The sequence below is a fragment of the Cydia fagiglandana genome, chromosome 19 (genome assembly GCF_963556715.1).
Source record: "Cydia fagiglandana chromosome 19, ilCydFagi1.1, whole genome shotgun sequence".
NCBI classification, from domain to species: domain Eukaryota; kingdom Metazoa; phylum Arthropoda; class Insecta; order Lepidoptera; family Tortricidae; genus Cydia; species Cydia fagiglandana.
The window spans coordinates 4,963,444-4,982,986 of record NC_085950.1 but is presented as its reverse complement, the minus strand read 5'-3'; the positions used below and the strand labels follow the sequence as shown (position 1 = coordinate 4,982,986).

Here is a 19,543-nt window from a genome sequence, read left to right as displayed (position 1 = left end):
ATATTATCCTTTTTAAGTCTATGCGTTACCAACTGATATGTTTGAAGTCGGTGCCAAGCCAACTTATGAAGCATACCTACCATGATTTTGGTACGATTCAATAAGTATGTACGTTGGATTGCCTTACACGACGACAATGAACGTACTTTTTGTAGGTACAGTCAACGTTAAAAGTATGTTTACACTTTTCGTCTTATTACAAAGGAGTAAGGTGCAAAAGTGTAAACATATCTTTGACGTCGACTGTACCTGAACACACGATCAAACCTTCTTGGCACAGTCCGTACCATGTTTGTCGGCACGCAAGCGTGGGATTGGGACTGAGTTATTTCCCGTCCCTTATTCAGAGGACTACATTTCAAAATATAAAACAATTCAAAGAATTTACCTTGTTGCCAAATTTCACCTAAATCGGTTCAGTTGTTTAGCCATGAAAAGGCGACAAAGAGGCAGACAGAATTACTTACACATTTATAATAGTTATTATTACAGTTCTAATGGGATTTATAGTCATAAAGCTGATTATTTTTGACGGGTATTGTTACTACTTGGCTTGGCACCGACTTCAAACATATCAGTTGGTAACGCATAGACTTAAAAAGGATAATATTTTATTTCATCCTTTTTGAAGTCGGTTTTCTTTTTTTTGTAAAAAGTTTTTATTTTTCCATTTTTAGTTTTAATGCATTGTTAAGAGCGCGACGCATGAATGAAAAACAACATCATGATTAACATTAAATGCGTGTACCTACTTTAATAAATATGTAATCAGGAATTTTCTCGAGTCCGTCTGGGAAATTATAATTCCTGTCACTACACTAAATCCATCCTCCGCCCCGCCACTGACCCAATCCCTCAACCCCCCGATAACTCTACCTCACAGCGCATCAACCCCTGATCCATCAACCCCTCGACCCTGAACCAGCAGCCCTTCAACCGCCATTCCCCGACCCCTTTAACTCCCAACCCTAACCCCCGATCAGTAGCCTTACCAGCTTACCAAGAGTTTGACATTGATTTATTCGCTAGCGTGTGTGTAACTTACTTTCTTTGCATCTCGCTCGTACTGGCATATTAATGCGAGCGAGATGCATAAAAAGTAAGTTACGAAGACGTTAGCGTCGCTAACTTAGCGAATATGTCAATGTCAAACTCGTGGTAGGGCTACACTTGCACTACATCAAATTGGCGGTTTTCGGAAGCAAATGCTCGAGTTACTTTAGAAAACACCGAAATCACTTTACACGTGCCTTTAAAAACTGAGGAGTTCCCTCAATTCCTCATGGATTCCATCATCAGACCAGAACCAAAAATAATATTGAAACACCTTGGAGGTAACTCCTTCCAAACAAAAAAAGAATTACTCAAATCGGATCACAGGTGCCGGAGTAATCGCTGAACATACTACATTTCAAAAAATCATCATCATTATCATCAAAACAATCATCATCATCAGGTCTACTTCATCAAAGTGGTGGTTTTCGGGAGAAAATGCTCGAGTTGCTTAAGAAAACACCCAAATCACCATGCATGTGCTTTTAAAAATTGAGGAGTTCCCTCAATTCCTCATGGATTCCATCATCAGAACAGAACCAAATTAAAATGGGACCAACTCGGAGGTAGCTCCTTTCAAACAAAAAAAGAATTACTCAAATCGGACCACGGATGTCGGAGTAATCGGTGAACGTACATAGAAAAAAAAAAAAAAAATAGCCACAACCGAATACAGAACCTCCTCCTTCTATGAAATGGAAGTCGGTTAAAAAAGGCGCGAAATTCAAATGTTCTATGGTACGATATCCTTTCGCGCCTATATTTTTCAAATTCGTCGCCTTTTTCTACTAACAAGATCTGCTTGACCAGCTATATTTAAGTAAGTTGTATAAACATCTGAAGAAGATGTAAAGGCCAATGATGATGATTTAAGTGTAGCCCAAATCTTATCTCGGACTGCTATTTATCGACTAAATGAGATTTAATCCCTTAAATTCATTAATCACGCTTCTTTTTAGCTCAATATTGATTGATTGAAAACTTTAGCAAAAAGGAGGAAAATCTTTTGAAATCAGGTTACCTAATGAATTCTACTTGCATGTGGGTCATTTAAAGTTATACACTACATTTTTATTACTTTTTGGGATTTTACAAGCTTTTATTTACTTTCACCTGACCGTTGTCTGTGTGTAATCAAATCTTGCAAGTTAAATTTGATCCACTTCCCGGTTTCCGATTGTGCTGAAATTTTGTATAGGGGAGAGCGGGCTTTTTTCAATTTTCATAAAATACAAATTTGATCTATGAAAACAGTGTGAATAAGGTATGTGGGTTGCGCTATATTAAATAATGATTATTTGCGTTTCTGAGTAGCGATATTATTTTGTGCATCGTTAAACAGTTTTTTTACCAGATTTTTTTTTATGAGATAGGTCGGAACGGAACAACTAACCCCGCTATGGGGCGGGTTGTTCCGTTGCTAAAATTTATAACTTACCCGTCAAATATTTAAATCTCATTTCACACACGCTAAAAGATTGCAGTTGCTGTTTAGATTGCAGTCAGAGATCTCACAACGGCCCACTAGATACAAATACAAACTTTCCTCTTCATTATTTCGCTTAGATTGTTGTAAGAGAAATGTGTTTTACATGTGCATAGTAATATATAATAAGTTGCCGACTCGGTTTAAGGAAATGCCTTTGTCAAAATTTAAAAGAAAATTAAACGAATGGCTCCTGGAGAAATGTTTCTATAAAGTAAATGAATTTTTAAATTGTAATGAAGTCTGACATTTATTATTTATTAATTTTGAATTTTGTGTAATAATCTTCTTTTTTATATTTCTTTATTATGTTGACATGTCTTATTGAATGATGTATTTTTTATTATTGCTTGTTAATGTTACGGTATATAAATTATTTGTAGTTAATGTTCTATATTTCTACACCAGTGATGGCAGAATATGCTGTTCTATACCAAAAAACGACACCAAAATTGTACATACCATATTCTATGAAATAAATTTATGATTTATGATTTAAAAAAAGAGTATTTTGCAGTTCGTCGAAATATGTATGTATGTATGTATGTATGTATTTACTTTATTGTACATAGAAATATAAACACGAGAAACACAGTTACAGAGTCAATTAAATACAACAAAGGCGAACTTATCCCTGAATGGGATCTCTTCCAGTTAACCTTTGAGGAAATGAGTAGAACAGAAGTAACGATGAATGACAAACAAAAGCAAAAGTGTACAATCCCTAAAATAAATAAAATGCACGTTTTGAATACACATTACTCCAAATATACATAAATAGAAATATAACAATACAAGAGTACATATACATATAATATATATAGGTATAAATAAAAATAAATAAATACTCAACATATAATATAAATAGATATATAGATATTAATTCGAACCAGAAAAGTAAAGGAAATGAAAGAAATAGGTACTTAATCGGGAAAAACAGAATTATCTAAGTATCGGAAAGCCACAATTTTCTAAGCCTCTCCTTGAGTGATGCTACAGATTGGGATTGCCTCACGGACACCGGAATCTCGTTCCATAACTTAGCGGCGTGGACAGTAAAGGATTTTTTGTAAGTGCGAAATATATGATAATTTGTTGTGTAAGTACTATCAACAGATAGTAAAAAAAATCCAAAGCAAAAATGTGATTATCCGTGGGGTTCGTTGTGCCCTCGTTTTTGATTTATTTTCCATAACTACTATTCTACTATAATGGAAGCAACGAAAACGGCTCCTGCAACCGCATAGTGGTCTGAATTTTCGCGACAAACATCATACAAATCGCTCCATGGTTTACTTGCGTTCCTATTCCCATCGGATCAACTTACCTCCGGCACGTTTAACCCCGCTCTCTCCTACATACGTAAGTCGGGTGACAATGCAATATTATGGTGTCATCGAGCTGATCTGATGATGGAGACCGGAAGTGGCCATAGGAACTCTGTGATAAAACAACGCAATCTAATTGTGTTTGGGGTTTTTATAATTGTCTCGATGAGTCTTAGTTGCCTGTGGAAAGTAAAGTACAGTCAGCGATAAAAGCTTGTAAGTATTACCAAAAATGAAATTTTTGCCAAAAACTTATTTATGTTATTTTCTACCCAGAATCACGAGCTCTTTACCTATGTTTGTACAGTCGCCATCAGATATATCGGAGCGGTCAAGGCGCTCACAAATATCTGAACACGCCTCTATTGTCAGGGCGTTAGAGTGCGTGTTCAGATATTGTGAACATCTTAGCCGCTCCGATATATCTGACGGCGAGTGTACATACGCTTTTAACTGTAGGTATTTCATTTTCGGTTTACAACTGTATCGTGCACAATAAATAATTCTCTTTCTAAATTAGTGAAGATACTTACTCGTTCGACACTTTTGGAAAAAAAATAGCCCAAATTTTCCATATATTTCTTCGATCTTTCCATTCCGTTACCGTCATACAAAGTGTATGAAAAACAGCAACGGTGAAAATAATTGTTGTTATGTCACTTTGAACCGTTAGAATTTAGATCACGTGAGTCATAAATAATTTATCATCCTTGATTTCTAATTGTAAAATTAAATATAGATGATTATGACGACCGGTCTGGCCTAGTGGGTAGTGACCCGGCCTATGAAGCCGATAGTCCCGGGTTCGATTCCTGGTACGGGCATTTATTTGTATTATGATACAGTCATGATTGTTTTCTATGTATTTAAGTATTTATATATTATATATATCGTTGTCTGAGTACCCACAACACACGCCTTCTTGAGCTTACCGTGGGGCTTAGTCAAATTGTGTAAAAATGTCCTGTAATGTTTATTTATTATTTATATAGATATAACAAGATCGATAAAGATATAACACTGAACAATGTACTCACCTGTGAATTAACAATGATTACAAACAACTAAGTATATAATTGTCAAACACTATAAAATTTCATCACATGAACATTTCTTTAACACACTTTTTTTAAACACGGAACAACTTTTTTTACACTATAATCTTCTTTCCCTGTGATAGTCTTGATATGAAATAAATAACAATTTCATTAATAATGCTTTTGGTGTGAATAACCTTAGGGGTCATCCATTAATTACGTCACACGAATTTCTAGGTTTTTTTAACCCCTCCCCCCTCCTTGTCACACTTGGTCACATTTGGCAAACCCCTCCCCCCTAGTGTGACGTCACATTTTTTCTACGAAATCGCCAAATCGAATTAAGTAAGTACCTAAGTATTATTAATATTTTATCAAAATATTTTTGACGATATAAATATTAGTAATTTTATAACCCAAAACTGCTTAGGAAAGAAAATTAAACGAATAAAAACGATTACCTATCGTTTTAAAAACTTGTTATTTAAATGTACAGCGAATAAAATAATTTAAATAAATTTTCGGTTACTGATGAAGTTAAAGTGACGTCACAAAGTTTGTGTCTCCCCCCTCCCCCATGTCACAATATGTCACATTTTCTTGACCCCCTCCCTCCCCCTAAACGAGTGATGTAATTAATGGACGACCCCTTACGATGATATTAGTATGGACAGGTGTTATTCGCGTAAAACAATATTTTTATTGCTGATATACATATTATTTACTTGAGACATAAACAACATATGAAGGGCAAATAAACACTTGAAAGACAAATGCAGATAAAGGTAGAAACATACCAAATGCACATAGCGCGGCGCCTCCTTGCTCAGATCAGTCAGATCAAGTATATTGACCATACATTATTTTAATCATTTGCACACAGTTACAAAACAATTTATCTACAATTAATTTAAAATTGAAGAATGTAAGTATGTATAATGTGCATACTCCTAAAATTAGTTTCATAACCAAAATTAAATGAAAGTCTATTCGTAAAATTGTTTGTACTGTTTTCATGATTTTTTATCGGGCCTACTTTAATGTTTTAAGGTCTGGGAGCCGATTTTTGAATTTCGGTCGCTCGATTTCGTCACTCGAAAGTCGGTGGAAATCGGTGAAATGCTAATTTTTGAAATACAAGCGATCGAAATTTGGAATCTAGTGGTATTAACCACTCGATTTCAATTCTATTAGTACAATTTAAGTGCCTCCTATTGGAGATATTATTAGAAATACACAAAATCGAGTGGTCGAAATTCAAAAATCGGCTCCCTGGAGTCTGTCCTTGAATATATTGTTCCCGTGTGATTTTCTCATTACAACAAAAAGTGTTAATATTCAATTCAATAATAAAAACAAGAATTTTGGGTTAACCCACTGTTAAGAATTTCAAATTCCTACCATAAAAGATTGTACGATGTCTATGTATATTACAGAACCGTTTTATATAATTATATTAATGGTTTATCCATATTAATACTGACCATATCATACTTGTCATAGTTATAGGTATTACTCGCATCGTATTCTTATCAATTTTGCCGATTCATTAGAAAACGTTTTAAAACTACATCGCCAATTATAACCATCAATGCATTACGTCCTGATTACGTCAGTTAAAAGGAAAACAAACAAATTATGCTTACTTTGGGTATAATATATATGTACGAGTATATGTATGTTTTCAATTATAAATTAATCAGTAGTTATTATTAGTTTTTTCACTTAAATTGATTTTAACTCATGTTTATAAAAGATAAAGTATGTGAAATTGGGTATTTTTTTCAATTACTATTGTAGAAAAAGAGGCTTTTATTTTTCTATGGGACAGCCTACAGTCACCTGCATAAATATGTTACTCTTGGAAGGCCCCAAAAATATGTGACACGTTCTTATGGCTCTACAAATAAGATTGTGTCAGATATTTTGCGGCCTTCGATGTGTAACATATTATTGCAGGTGACTGTACCTTTTCTGAGTTGAGTTGAGTTCTGCGGCGGTAGCACGGTCGTATTTTTAGGGTTCCGTACCCAAAGGGTAAAACGGGACCCTATTACTAAGACTTCGCTGTCCGTCCGTCCGTCCGTCTGTCACCAGGCTGTATCTCACGAACCGTGATAGCTAGACAGTTGAAATTTTCACAGATGATGTATTTCTGTTGCCGCTATAACAACAAATACTAAAAACAGAATAAAATAAAGATTTAAATGGGGCTCCCATACAACAAACGTGATTTTTGACCAAAGTTAAGCAACGTCGGGAGGGGTCAGTACTTGGATGGGTGACCGTTTTCTTTTTGCTTTTTTTTGTTTTTTTTTTGCATTATGGTACGGAACCCTTCGTGCGCGAGTCCGACTCGCACTTGCCCGGTTTTTTATCGCTTGTCACTGTCACCATGCCTGTCACGTTCTAACAAGTATGTAAGTACGAAAGTGATGGGCATAGTGACAGGCAATAAAAATTGAACCACGCTGCGCCACCTGGTCTAGTAATCTTGATATTCCGTTAGACTGCTAAAGGCACAGAATAAATAAAAATACTAGGTACAGAAGACTCACTCTCTAACAAAACGCGTCTGTTACGATCAAGATAGATATGGCCGCTAGGTGGCGACAGCGCTACGCGTGGCTTATGGCTAGCCACCAAAATTGGTGTGGGACGGATGTACTTGTAGCTACCTGTTGCAAAGCGACTAAATCGCGGAGTAAGCCACGCCTGGTAAAGGTTTAAAAAAATACATATTTATTTGCGAATAAGGCTGGAATGCTTCGTTTTAATTGATACGGCAATAGTTGATCCGTGTACATTTGTATCTTTCGTGTTGTGAACTCGTATTTTTTGCTGGTGTTCATGGCATTTACGTATCCCCTAGGATTACTTGTGCCCTGGGGCCTAGTAAGCCTAGTAAACTAGACTACTAAACAGGGTGTGGTGTCGGTAATTCGGTACTGGAAGAAGCCACCTTAAAATTATGTTAGTAGTAGTTAATTGTAAATGCTACATGATAAAAAGGCATTAAGAGTTCACAGCAAGTTCGGTTCTCCATACAAACGTTACGCTCTCATTTTAAAACGACTAGCTAGATTGCTCTGAAACATTGTACGTACAATAAGATAAGGTATATCTAGTCCTGTAATTAGTTTATGTAGCTTCACATACCATAGTTAAAAACAAGACCGAAGTGATCCCATAAGTGTTCCGTAAACAAAGTTTTGTACGGAACACTAAAAAAATACAGCGACTTTAATTAAGTTTTTAGTACAAAACTTGTTTTTGCTCTATTTCGTTTGTTTCATAAACTGAATCTATAAAAACTAATTACAGAACTAGATATACCTCAAGTCATTGTTCTCGTATGTGCAAAGTTTCATTACAATCCAATACGTAGTTTTAAAATGAGAATGAAACTCAAATGGTAATGTGAAATTCGGCCGAGCATGCAGGGGACTTTTAAAATGACTTTTAAAGAAGAAGGCGAGTAATTTATTGCCTAAATAACGTAACAGTAACGTTAGTACAGTCACCTGCAATAACATATTACTCAACAAAGGCCGAAAAAATATGTGACAAGCTCTTATGGCATGGCTACAAATAAGACCTTGTCAGATATTTTTGCGGTTTTTTTTGTGTAATATATTATTGCAGGTGACTGTACATACACTTTTTTATCTAGACACATACATTAGAATAATCCCAAAATCGTAACGTACGGTTACGTACGGTACGGTACGGTAACGAGAATGCACTTATTTTTTGGCCACCGTGTATAGGCTTTAAAAACAAAAAAACATTTTTTTAGCATTTCTTGTAGACTGAACCGTTGCTTGTCTGTTTGTCGCCAGGTGGTCGTCATGGGCAGCAGCACCACATCAGACAAGACCATCAACACGAGCACCGACTCGGCGGCGACCGCGCTCACGTCCGTCACCGGCACCGACGACTCCATGGACGCGGAGCCCGAGGGCGCCGCCAACCTCATCGACTGCCCGCACATACCGCCCGTACCGCAGGTAGGGTAAAAAAACAATGGGTGTAAAATTACAATTGGGTGTAAAAATAACAATTGGGTGTTATATTACACTTGAGTGTAAAAAAAAACAATTGGGTGCAAAACTACACTTCGGTGTTAAATTACACTTGGGTGTTAAAATACATCAAGTGCTATATGCGCTTCGCGCATATTTTAGAGTGAGACAGACATAGTAAGAGTGTGTGGTATGACGCATCAACACGAGCACCGACTCAGCGGCTCACGTCCGTCACCGGCACCGACGACTCCATGGACGCGGAGCCCGAGGGCGCCGCCAACCTTATCGACTGCCCGCACATACAGCTCGTACCGCAGGTGAGATGGAAAAACAATGAGTGTAAAATTACTCTTGGGTATATTATATTACAATTGGGTGTTAAATTACACTTGAATGTAAAAAACCAGTCTCTTGGGTGCAAAATTACACTTGGGTGTTAGATTACACTTGGGTGTTAAAATAGCCTGAAGTGGTCTGTGATTACAAATATACCTACCTACATATTATATGTAGTATAAAAATAATAGTTAATCATTTTACGAGAGTACTTACTTGAATTACTGTCCACTTTCACTAAAAATTTATTGATAATACACATTAAGTCAATGCACAACACAAATTTTAAATAAGTAAATAAGTGTAAGGTGCAATGGGGTTACTTCGGACGCGGGATAAGTAATCTAAAAATTAGAATAGAATAGAATAGAATAGAATGTTTTTATTCGTGACAAAATACATATGTCACCTAACTAAAAGCACTTTCTATTGTAGTAACAGTAAGCGACGTGCCTTAGTAAGCGTTGCAGTAGCGTACGGCATTTCCAAAGTAAGTACTAGAGTCAGACCAAGAATAGTCTGCAGCGGATTTGATAGCCCACGCAGTTAAAGTGTTATTTTAAACGTCAAACTTCTATGAAATTATGATGTACAAATAACACTTGCACTGCGTGGGCTATCAAATGCGCTGCAGACTTTTTTTGGTCCGACTATAAGTGCTTTTGGTTTAGTAGATACTAGCGACCCGCCCCGGCTTCGCACGGGTTACACAAAACCTTAATTATTTGAAATTATGCACCTAAACCTTTCTCAAGAATCACTCTATTGATAGGTGAAAACCGCGTGAAAATCCTTTCACTAGTTTTCTAGTTTATCGCGTAACATACATATTATACACAAACAGACAGACGCGGCGGGGCACTTTGTTTTTTAATAGTGATTAGCGATTTAAAAAAATATCCCGCTTTCGAAGTTACCCCAATGTACCTTAACTATCAACTTTGTTTTTCAAAAAATTGTACAGTTAATTTTTTTCTGACATTGCCCACCTACGTGTGTGGCACTCGTGACACTAACTTGAACCAACTACAAATAATACATAATAATTTTATTGAGATTGCGTGCAGCGAACCGTTTTATCATTTTAAGGGGCTACCCGAGGTTTTCATCGGTTTTTGACAAGTTTTGAATCGTATCTCCTTTATTTTGTACTACAGATAGAATTATAACACAAACGGTTAGGGGTTGTGCACAAATCACGCTAGGTATTTTTTGGCTACTTTTTGACCCCCCCTCCCCCTTGGTGATATTTGGTGAGGTTTTTTGCTACCCCCCTCCCCCCACGCAACCTCACGTGTATTTTTTTGATTTTTTTTCATTCGACTTAATTTTAAGATAAATAGTGTTGTATTTAGAGAATATTGTTTATTTTTCTATTTTCGTTAAATACATTCGCTATTTTGAAGTGCAGAGTGAAGATTTATGTTTAACTAAACCGAGAAAAGGTATTTACTCACGTGGTTGGTTTTTTTTCTTAGTTTCGTTTACTGTAGAAAAATACACGTGAGGTTTCCTTACGCTACGTCTTACGTAGGCGAACAACGCGCGAACGCGGCGCGGCGCGGCGCGGCGAAATCAATCCTTTGATGCCCATAGAAGTGTCCTACGTAAGCGATCTCGTTGCGAACGCGGTGCGGCGCGATTTGCACGCGAATGTCAGGCGGCGCGGCGCGGCGCGGCGCGGCGGCGGCCGCTTTCGCCGCGCCGCGCCGCGCCGCGTTCGCGCGTTGTTCGCCTACGTAAGACGTAGCGTAATACCCCCCTCCCCCAACGTGATCTATCGTGAGTTTTTCGTGACCCCCCTCCCCCCATTGAACCTCGCGTGATTTGGGCACGACCCCTTATCGGTTTTTAATCTTTGATCTCCGGTTTAGTCCACCGGATTTTGAAAAAAATGAATACTTATTTTTTTATGAGATTTTAAACATTGTTTAAAAAAAAAAACACTTTTTTCGTATCTAATTTGCAGTGAAGGATCTTACATATACGAAATCTACATATTTGGGTTCGTCTTTGACGTCTCGAAAAACGTGTCCAGGGTTTTAATTTTAAACTAATTAACACAAAAGTTATGGACGGAAAACCAGTTTTTTAGCCTAAAATTGTTCAACTTTGATGCCAAATATCTCGAAGACAATGACCTTTGGAGTAAATATGGGATACTATTGCTTAAAGCCGTTGTTGTTAATATAATATGCTACAAAAAAACATTAGAAAACTAAGGGATTTAAATCGAAGGTCATTGGCGTGGGGGAGCCCCTTAATAACAAACTGCATGACATTCAGCTTACAATAAAATTACCTGTACTTAAATTATGCATCATTATTAGCAAAGTATTATTGATTTATCTATGATTACACAATTATATCTTCAGTACTCATATATTATAAGCATTTAATTACCTATTGAGCTATTATGAACAATGGGAATGATGCTGATTTCTTTAAGGATCGCTCCATAATAATTATGTGTTTACTATAGACGGCGGTGTTACAATGACATTGAGTTTTCACTTCTGCCGGCACTCCCGGAGTGCAACCCGTTTTTTTTTTCTAAGTGCCAGTCCAGGAATTTTCAGTGTGCCCTAACTAAGTACATAATAATTAATAATTCCGTTTGTTCCAGGAACCTCCCAGCACAGCCCCTCCCCACTACCACAGAGCACAGGACAGCTCAGAAATAGACTCCCCAGCCTACACGAAACCTCAGTCGGCCACAGACATTTTAGACTCCCCACGGCCCGGCCCGGCGCGGTTCGTTTTCGACGTGCCTCTACCAGGTACAAGACAGATTTCGAATAGACTTCCCGGCATACATATTTATATATTTTATAGATAAATTTTCATATATATGTACCTAGTGACTTATTTTGATTGTACTGAGTGTATAATAGAAGATTTGGTAAAGAAAAACCAAATAGGTACATAATATAATATTAAGACGTGCAAAATTTAAGTGCCCCTAATATCGACTGATAATAAGATAACATAAGATAGGATAGGATAAGATAAGATAAGATAGTTAGGAGCTTGTTTCTAATTAGACACTACAGCATTTTGCATTACTTTACGCGTATGTAAAATAATAGTGTAATTAAGTCAATAAAGTCTAATTTTGTAAAACTAAACGCACCCCGAACGTTTCAGAACCGAAAAAAGAAGAGCGAAAGCCAAGACCAGAGAAAAGAAACAAGACCACAGTCCAAGAAACGGCCCCCTCTACTTCCATACAAATCCCCTACGACCCCAAAATGGAGACGCCAAAGAGCCCAAAGATCAACCAAACAAAATACGAAACGCATTTCAAATTTGAGCCAGAAAAAAGGAGGGCCAGTGAGAAATTTGAGCCCGACAAAAGAAGGGGGAGTGAGAAATTTGAGCCGGACAAAAAAAGGGGGAGTGAGAAATTTGAGCCGGATAAGAGGAGAGGGAGTGAAGCGAGAAAGAAGAAAGATAAGGAGTATTATAAGGATGATGTGGCGAAATTGAGGAGGCAGTTGGAGGGGACGGAGGTATTCACGACGGCTAGGAGGAGATCGTCGGCGCACCAGCATTCGGTGCCGCCGCCATCTTCTAGAAGACAGTCTACTGGTTAGTTTTAATCTAAATTTTGTGTGTGTGTGTGTGTGTGTGTGTGTGTGTGTGTGTGTGTCTGTGTGTCTGTGTGTCTGTGTGTCTATGAGTGTGCGTGTGCGTGCGTGCGTGTGCGCGCGCGTGTGTGTGTGTGTGTGTGTGTGTGTGTGTGTGTGTGTGTGTGTGTATGTGTGTATGTGTGTGTGTATTACATGATTGTTAATAATAAATCTTCTATTTCTGTGTAGTTTTTAGTTTTTAGCCAGTTTAATATTTTACTTTTACATTCTTTATATCATATCTATATATATATATATATTTTATATATTTATATTTTATTCTTTATTTATTCTTTTTATCATTTATTCAGTAATGGTCATACATTACTGAATGGTTTACATGTAGAAGGATATAAATCAATGGCATTATCTATGAGGTTGACCCACGTAAATACCCAATTTTTTTTCAGCGGCCCAAGTGCACGTGACAGCCAATCCCTTGGACGCGGCCAGCTCCATGCCCCCCGGCCGCACAACCATCGTGGTCCAGCAGCCGTCCCTTTCCCTCGACTACGGCGGCTGCGCGACCATCCTCGTGCGAGAGGGAGACGACTGCAGGCGCAAGAGCCGCGTCTGCAGCGACCACATACAGCAACTGCTGGATGTGACGAGTCATTTCACCAATCAGGAAGTGGACGAGTTTGATAAGAGGTAAGTGAATGAATGAGTGAGTGAATCATAGACTAGAAATCCTCTAGACCGAGTTCAGAACTTTAGAACAATTATTTCATGCAACCGATGATGCCACATATTTCGAAAAACTAGGCATCTTGTTTTGTCACCCTTTAACTATTTAAATTAAACGTATCGGAACCTCTATACGACAAAACTGCTACGAACTAAAAGATACATATAATATAATAGTACATTATTGTCGAGGCTCGGAAGTAGCTACTTGCAGGCTGAGGATTCGTTTTAAACGGACGACCTTGGGAGTCCGTTTAATTGAATCCGAAGCCAGCAAGTAGCCTTCCAGCCGAGTCATATATAGTGCTTTTCTCAAAAATGGTGCAAGAAACATAAATATCATAGAAACATTTTACAAAAGCAAGGTTCTTACTTATATATTTTCACAGAGAAAAGCCCTTGCCGCCTTTTTATTTTTTTAATAAAAAAATAGAAGTGTATTTTTCTGCCGAAAATACGCCAACCTATTTGAGACAACTAAATAGTCGCGGTACTAATCATCTGTTTGGCTGTTTAATGGGCCTGTGCCTTCATTTGATATGGCCATTTGAACTTTTAAAAAGTTTGGAACTCGACAAATAATGGAATTTGTATGCAACATTGCAGTCCCAAAATCGAGACTGCAATGTTTTTAACTTTTTAATTTTTGACTGACCATAAACTCCGCGCTTCGCGACCTATTTTTTACACGGCAAAGTCGACTTTGACGTCCATTTTTGAGAAAAAAACTTTCTAAGTCACCTTATAAAATACGAAACATATTTACATTAACTTTTTGGAATAAGCCAAGAGATTCATGTTACCGAGGTTCCACTGTATAATATTCGAATTGAGAATAAAGTATTTCAGAGTCTACTCCTTTATTCGGAATGACGAATACAAACCTAATCATGAAACTCTTTCAGCGCGAGAACTGCGTACCTTTGTAGAGCCAAGTTTTTATAACCACGTGCTTGATATTTTTCAGTGACCTCTATTATTATAATAAAATAAGGGTGACAGCTGGTTGCTACAGTTACCAAAAGCATGTGAGTGGATAAATCTGCCGGCCTAGCCATAGCTTATACAATCGCAGTCGCTTCGACAACGAAACGCTTTGTGTCTCTATCACTCTTCCATATTAGTGCGACAGTGACAGTTGCGTTTCGATCGCTACGGAACGTAAGCGATCGGCATTTTGGCTACCCGGCCTGTACGGATATGATGGTCGTTCTTGTCTACGTGACAGCGTGATATAACGGTTCTTCTCAGTCGTGCACTCTTGTCAAAGTCGTCGTGGCTGTTTTGGATGACGCATATGGCTGGTTTTCATTACCAGTTGTGTTGGTGGACTTATGTTTCTTGCGATGTGTCTCCATTCCTGACGGTTGAAGCGTTGCAAGTGCACTACCGTCATTATTTTTAAAAGGTCGGTTCATCACGTAGGAGATCGTTTTATGGATCTTTTCCCTTCGATCTGGCCCTGTAATGTCAGCCTTTCCAACGATTCTATATTTCAGGATACACGGCTGGACAACGGCACGGTACTGTTAATAAGTGACGGATAATTTGTCACGTGGATAAAGCTCTAAAGCCATCTTCCTTTCATTGTTATATTTTTATACATATAGTGTAACACACTATCTTAACGGTATTAACGTTTAAAATTGCATTGCGAAAAGTAAGTAACAATGCGCTATGCAATACAACAATATTTTTTATTTTATAATCAAGAGAATTGTCTGCCAACGTAATTACATTTACTGAGTTAAAGGAGAAACGGAAATATTAACCGTCATTTTGTGCAGTTTAAGTTACTTGGCGGTAGCACTCCCGTGTCCCTTATTCAGAGTGACAGATCTCATAAAAAATGATAAACGCAACAACGCGCCAGCGAAAATATCTTTATCTTCTCTTATGTTATCTTTTATTATCTTTCAAACGCGTATTTCTTTTATCTTAAAAAGGGGCAGAAAAGGATTTTATGAACGTATTTAATAGGGGGAATGAAAAGGGTAGGTTCTTTTGGAGAGAAAAGTGTTTTGTTGCAATAGAAATGTGTTTTGAAAAGAATTTTCGCGATACAAGTTTTACGAATCTTAATAGAGAGGGTCTATTTAGTATATACCGGGTGTGGCCTGTAATATGAGCAAAAAATTAAACTGTAGGCTGTACTCCTCATACTGACCAACATTTGTTCGGCGACTTTCAAAAATAACTTGTGGTTTGATTTTTAATACACTTTAAAGTTTATTCTAACACGCAATGTATTGCGAATTTTGTTATGTTTAAGACATGACAAGAAACACAACGATAATGGCGTGGCGATGGCGTCCATTGAAGATAATATTTATTTTGTATGAAAAATGGGGAGTCTAAATACTTCATAATTTTTAAAAGTTGTTGAACAAAAGTGTCACCGTTTGAAGAGTACAATCTATGTTTTAGTTATTTGCTCATGTTACAGGCCACACCCGGTATAAATAATATAATATACAATATAATATTAACCATGATGTAAATAATTGTAGGTTATATGTGTTACTATCATTGCCTCTATAGTTCGTTTTTTTTAGCATTAGAAATGAGGTAAACAATCTTGACGTGTCTTTTAATTGAAAAACACATTTTAAAAATAAGTTACGGCAAATATGTAACAATTATGAATCTAATACGATCATTAATATTCTTCTGCTTTCATAAGTAATAGTTACTGACTTTTAAAAAGCGTTTTTCAATTAATAGACATGTCAAGATCGCTTACCTTCTTTGGAGTTCTTTCTAATGCTAAATAAAACGAACTATAGTAGTAGAGACAATAACTACTAATGTTTTTAGGGTTCCGTACCCAAAGGGTAAAAATAAAACCCTATTACTAAGACTCCGCTCTCCGTCTGTCCGCCCGTCCGACTGTCTGTCACCAGATTGTATCTCATGAACCGTAATAGTCTAAATTTTCACAGATTATGTATTTTTGTTGCTACACATATAACAACAAATACTAAAAATAAAATAAATAGTTAAGTGGGGCTCCCATACAACAACTTCGCGCGCGAGACCGACGGCTCGATTCGGGAAATGAATTAGAGACTCACTAGATATGAAAGAGTAAAGATATGTTACGTTCCGCTGCAAAAGGTACCTTATGGCGGCTAGCGCCGCGATTCGAGAAATGAATTAGAGATTCACTAGATATAAAATAGCGAAGACATGTGACGTTCCACGGAAAAGGGTACCTTATGGTGGCTGGCGCTTACGTCGCATAGCCCCGCAATAATATTGGAGCGACATTAATAATAGCGTAAGCGCCAACCGCCATAAGATACCTTTATCCGTGGGACGTCACATATCATTACTATATCGTATCTAGTTAATCTCTAATTCATTTCCCGAATCGCGCCGCGGCTCGCATTTGGTCGGTTTCTTTAACGTTTCATTGTTCTGAAACGGCGCCTTACCCATGTGAAGCATTTGAAAGAAAACTCAATACAATTTTTATTTTTTAACTTTTAACTTTGACTGACTAAATTAAGAGTTTCGGGCTTTTTCATATTTAATACAAAAACAAGTTTACCAAAGTAAAAGTTTTGAAGAATAATTAAAAAGGAAATATTCCTACACGTGTACAAGAACACATAAAAAAACCGGCAAAGTGCAAGTCGAACTCGCGAAAGAAGGGTTCAGTAGGTACCATTACGCTAAAAAAACTAAACGTTAAAAAAAATCACGTTTGTTGTATGGGAGCCCCTCTTAAATATTTATTTAATGTTCTGTTTTTACAAGCTTTTATTTAGTTTCACCTGACCGTTGTCTGTGTGTAATCAAATCTTGCAAGTTAAATTTGATCCACTTCCCGGTTTCCGATTGAGCTGATATTTGGCGTACGTAAGTCGGGTGACAATGCAATATTATGGTGTCATCGAGCTGACCTGATGATGGAGACCGGAGGTGGCCATAGGAACTATGTGATAAAACAACGAAACTTAATTGTGTTTGGGGTTTTTAGAATTGTCTCGATGAGCATTAGTTGCCTGTGGAAAGAAAAGTACAGTCAGCGATAAAAGCTTGTACCAAAAATGAATTTTTTGTCAAAAACTTATTAGTATTTGTTGTTATAGCGGCAACAGAACTAAGTACTTACATCATCTGTGAAAATTTCAACTGTCTAGCTATCACGGTTCATGGGATACAGCCTGGTGACAAACAGACAGACGGAAAGCGGAGTCTTAGTAATAGGGTCCCGTTTTTACTCATTTTGTATGGAACCCTAAAAATTGAATTTAGCTTTAAAAAGTAGCGTTCTAAAAGTGTAATTTGTGTCGAAAGATGGCAATTAATATACTGATTATGTATTTGATAACATTCCTCTAGTCTAAATTCTCTTTGACTATACATATGTAGGTTGTGAACATGTGTATTTGGGGCATTATCTATGAAAAGGGACCTTATTGTCAATGGCGCTTACGCCGCACAGCGTCGCGCGGCATTGTATTAATATCGGAGCATCGTTAATAATGGCGTAAGCGCCATCGACAATAAGGTCCCTTTTCATAGATAACGTCGCATATAGAATTTAATCCTTTGGGGTTGTCAGGACAATGAATCCAAAATGGGCCAAAACAAAAGGTTTTGCCTCGTAATTTATGTGGATTATGTTATCATGTTTTATTATAGTACTTAATCACCTTAAATGTAGCTTAGGGGATGACACATATTAACATATTACACGAACATATCAAATAAATTATACACCTGAATATAACAGTCTGATATTACATAATTATCTAATCTCTGGGAGACCGAGCTTTGCTTGGAAAATATATAAAAACCGGGCAAGTGCGAGTCGGACTCGCGCACAAAGGGTTCCGTACCATAAAGCAAAAAAAAACACCCAAGTACTGACCACGCCCGACGTTGCTTAACTTTGGTCAAAAATCACGTTTGCTGTATCTTGCCCCACTTAAATCTTTATTTTATTCTGTTTTTAGTATTTGTTGTTATAGCGGCAACAGAAATACATCATCTGTGAAAATTTCAACTGTCTAGCTGTCACGGTTCGTGAGATACAGCCTGGTGACAGACGGACGGACGGACAGCGAAGTCTTAGTAATATGGTCCCGTTTTACCCTTTGGGTACGGAACCCTACAAAACTCAAAATGTGCGTTTTCCCAGAGATACGACCTAGCTAGATTGATTTATCACCCCTGAAAACCCCCATATAGCAAATTTCGTCGTGATCGTTAGAGCCGTTTCTGAGATTCTCGATATATATGTAGGTATATAAATAAACCAGAATGCAGTTTTCCTTATTACTAAAATCAATGAAATTGTTCCTATTTAAGAACAGATCTTCGTAAGTCTGATACTTTCAGACTTTGCCATATTGACCGATAAAAAAAAACGCCCTGTAATAATAGGTACGTATACACCCTGTATTCATACCTATTATTACAGGGCGTTTTTTTTAAACTAGTCATATTGTGTGCAAGGTGATTAGGTAGGGCATACTAAACAACTTTTTCTATAAGGGACCAACCTCACCAACCCCGATATCCTAAAAAAAAAACAAACGGTGACGTCCACTCGACCCAAATAGGTATATGAAACCGCCAAAATCTTTTTTGTGTTTTCGGAGTTGGTCCCTAATCACCTCGCACAATAACCATATGTTCAAAAAACCCTGTATTGTATAGGTATGTACCTAACAATAGTAAAAGAATATCAAATGTCTTGTGGTTCCTAAGTTTCCTGACTTATATCCCGTGATGAATGTTAACTCCAATTGGCCATCAGAATCTGTCAGCTTATTCAGACCCACGATGTATAATCCGTGAGATACCCTCGTAAATTATACAGATTACGTTATTATGTGGCAACACGGTGTATTACGCTGTAGATGGATTACACAGGGTGGGACAAATAAATTACTTGCAATGTACTGGGAGGGTAGGTAATGATTTTGAATATTTTATACGA

The 19,543-nt window shown here is 37.3% G+C and overlaps 2 protein-coding genes across 9 annotated transcripts in view; one reads left to right on the top strand and one right to left on the bottom strand.

Moving 5' to 3' along the window:
* The window catches only part of LOC134673867 (lipase 3-like), a 72,487-nt gene extending 62,202 nt beyond the window's left edge, over window positions 1-10,285 (bottom strand). For 3 of the 8 annotated variants that reach the window (XM_063531912.1, XM_063531911.1, XM_063531910.1), the window contains exons 1-2: window positions 10,196-10,285; window positions 9,485-9,612 (exon numbers count right to left, since the gene is read on the bottom strand). In XM_063531912.1, coding sequence (XP_063387982.1) covers window positions 9,485-9,530 — 46 coding nt within the window. In that variant the 5' untranslated portion in view covers window positions 9,531-9,612; window positions 10,196-10,285. The remainder of the gene's footprint in view (window positions 1-9,484; window positions 9,613-10,195) is intronic. The other 5 variants (XM_063531917.1, XM_063531913.1, XM_063531915.1 and 2 more) reach the window with 3 other exon arrangements.
* The window catches only part of LOC134673903 (uncharacterized), a 231,127-nt gene that overhangs the window by 175,296 nt on the left and 36,288 nt on the right, over window positions 1-19,543 (top strand). Inside the window, exons 5-8 of the mRNA XM_063531956.1 lie at window positions 8,747-8,914; window positions 11,895-12,048; window positions 12,416-12,859; window positions 13,311-13,551. Coding sequence (XP_063388026.1) covers window positions 8,747-8,914; window positions 11,895-12,048; window positions 12,416-12,859; window positions 13,311-13,551 — 1,007 coding nt within the window. The remainder of the gene's footprint in view (window positions 1-8,746; window positions 8,915-11,894; window positions 12,049-12,415; window positions 12,860-13,310; window positions 13,552-19,543) is intronic.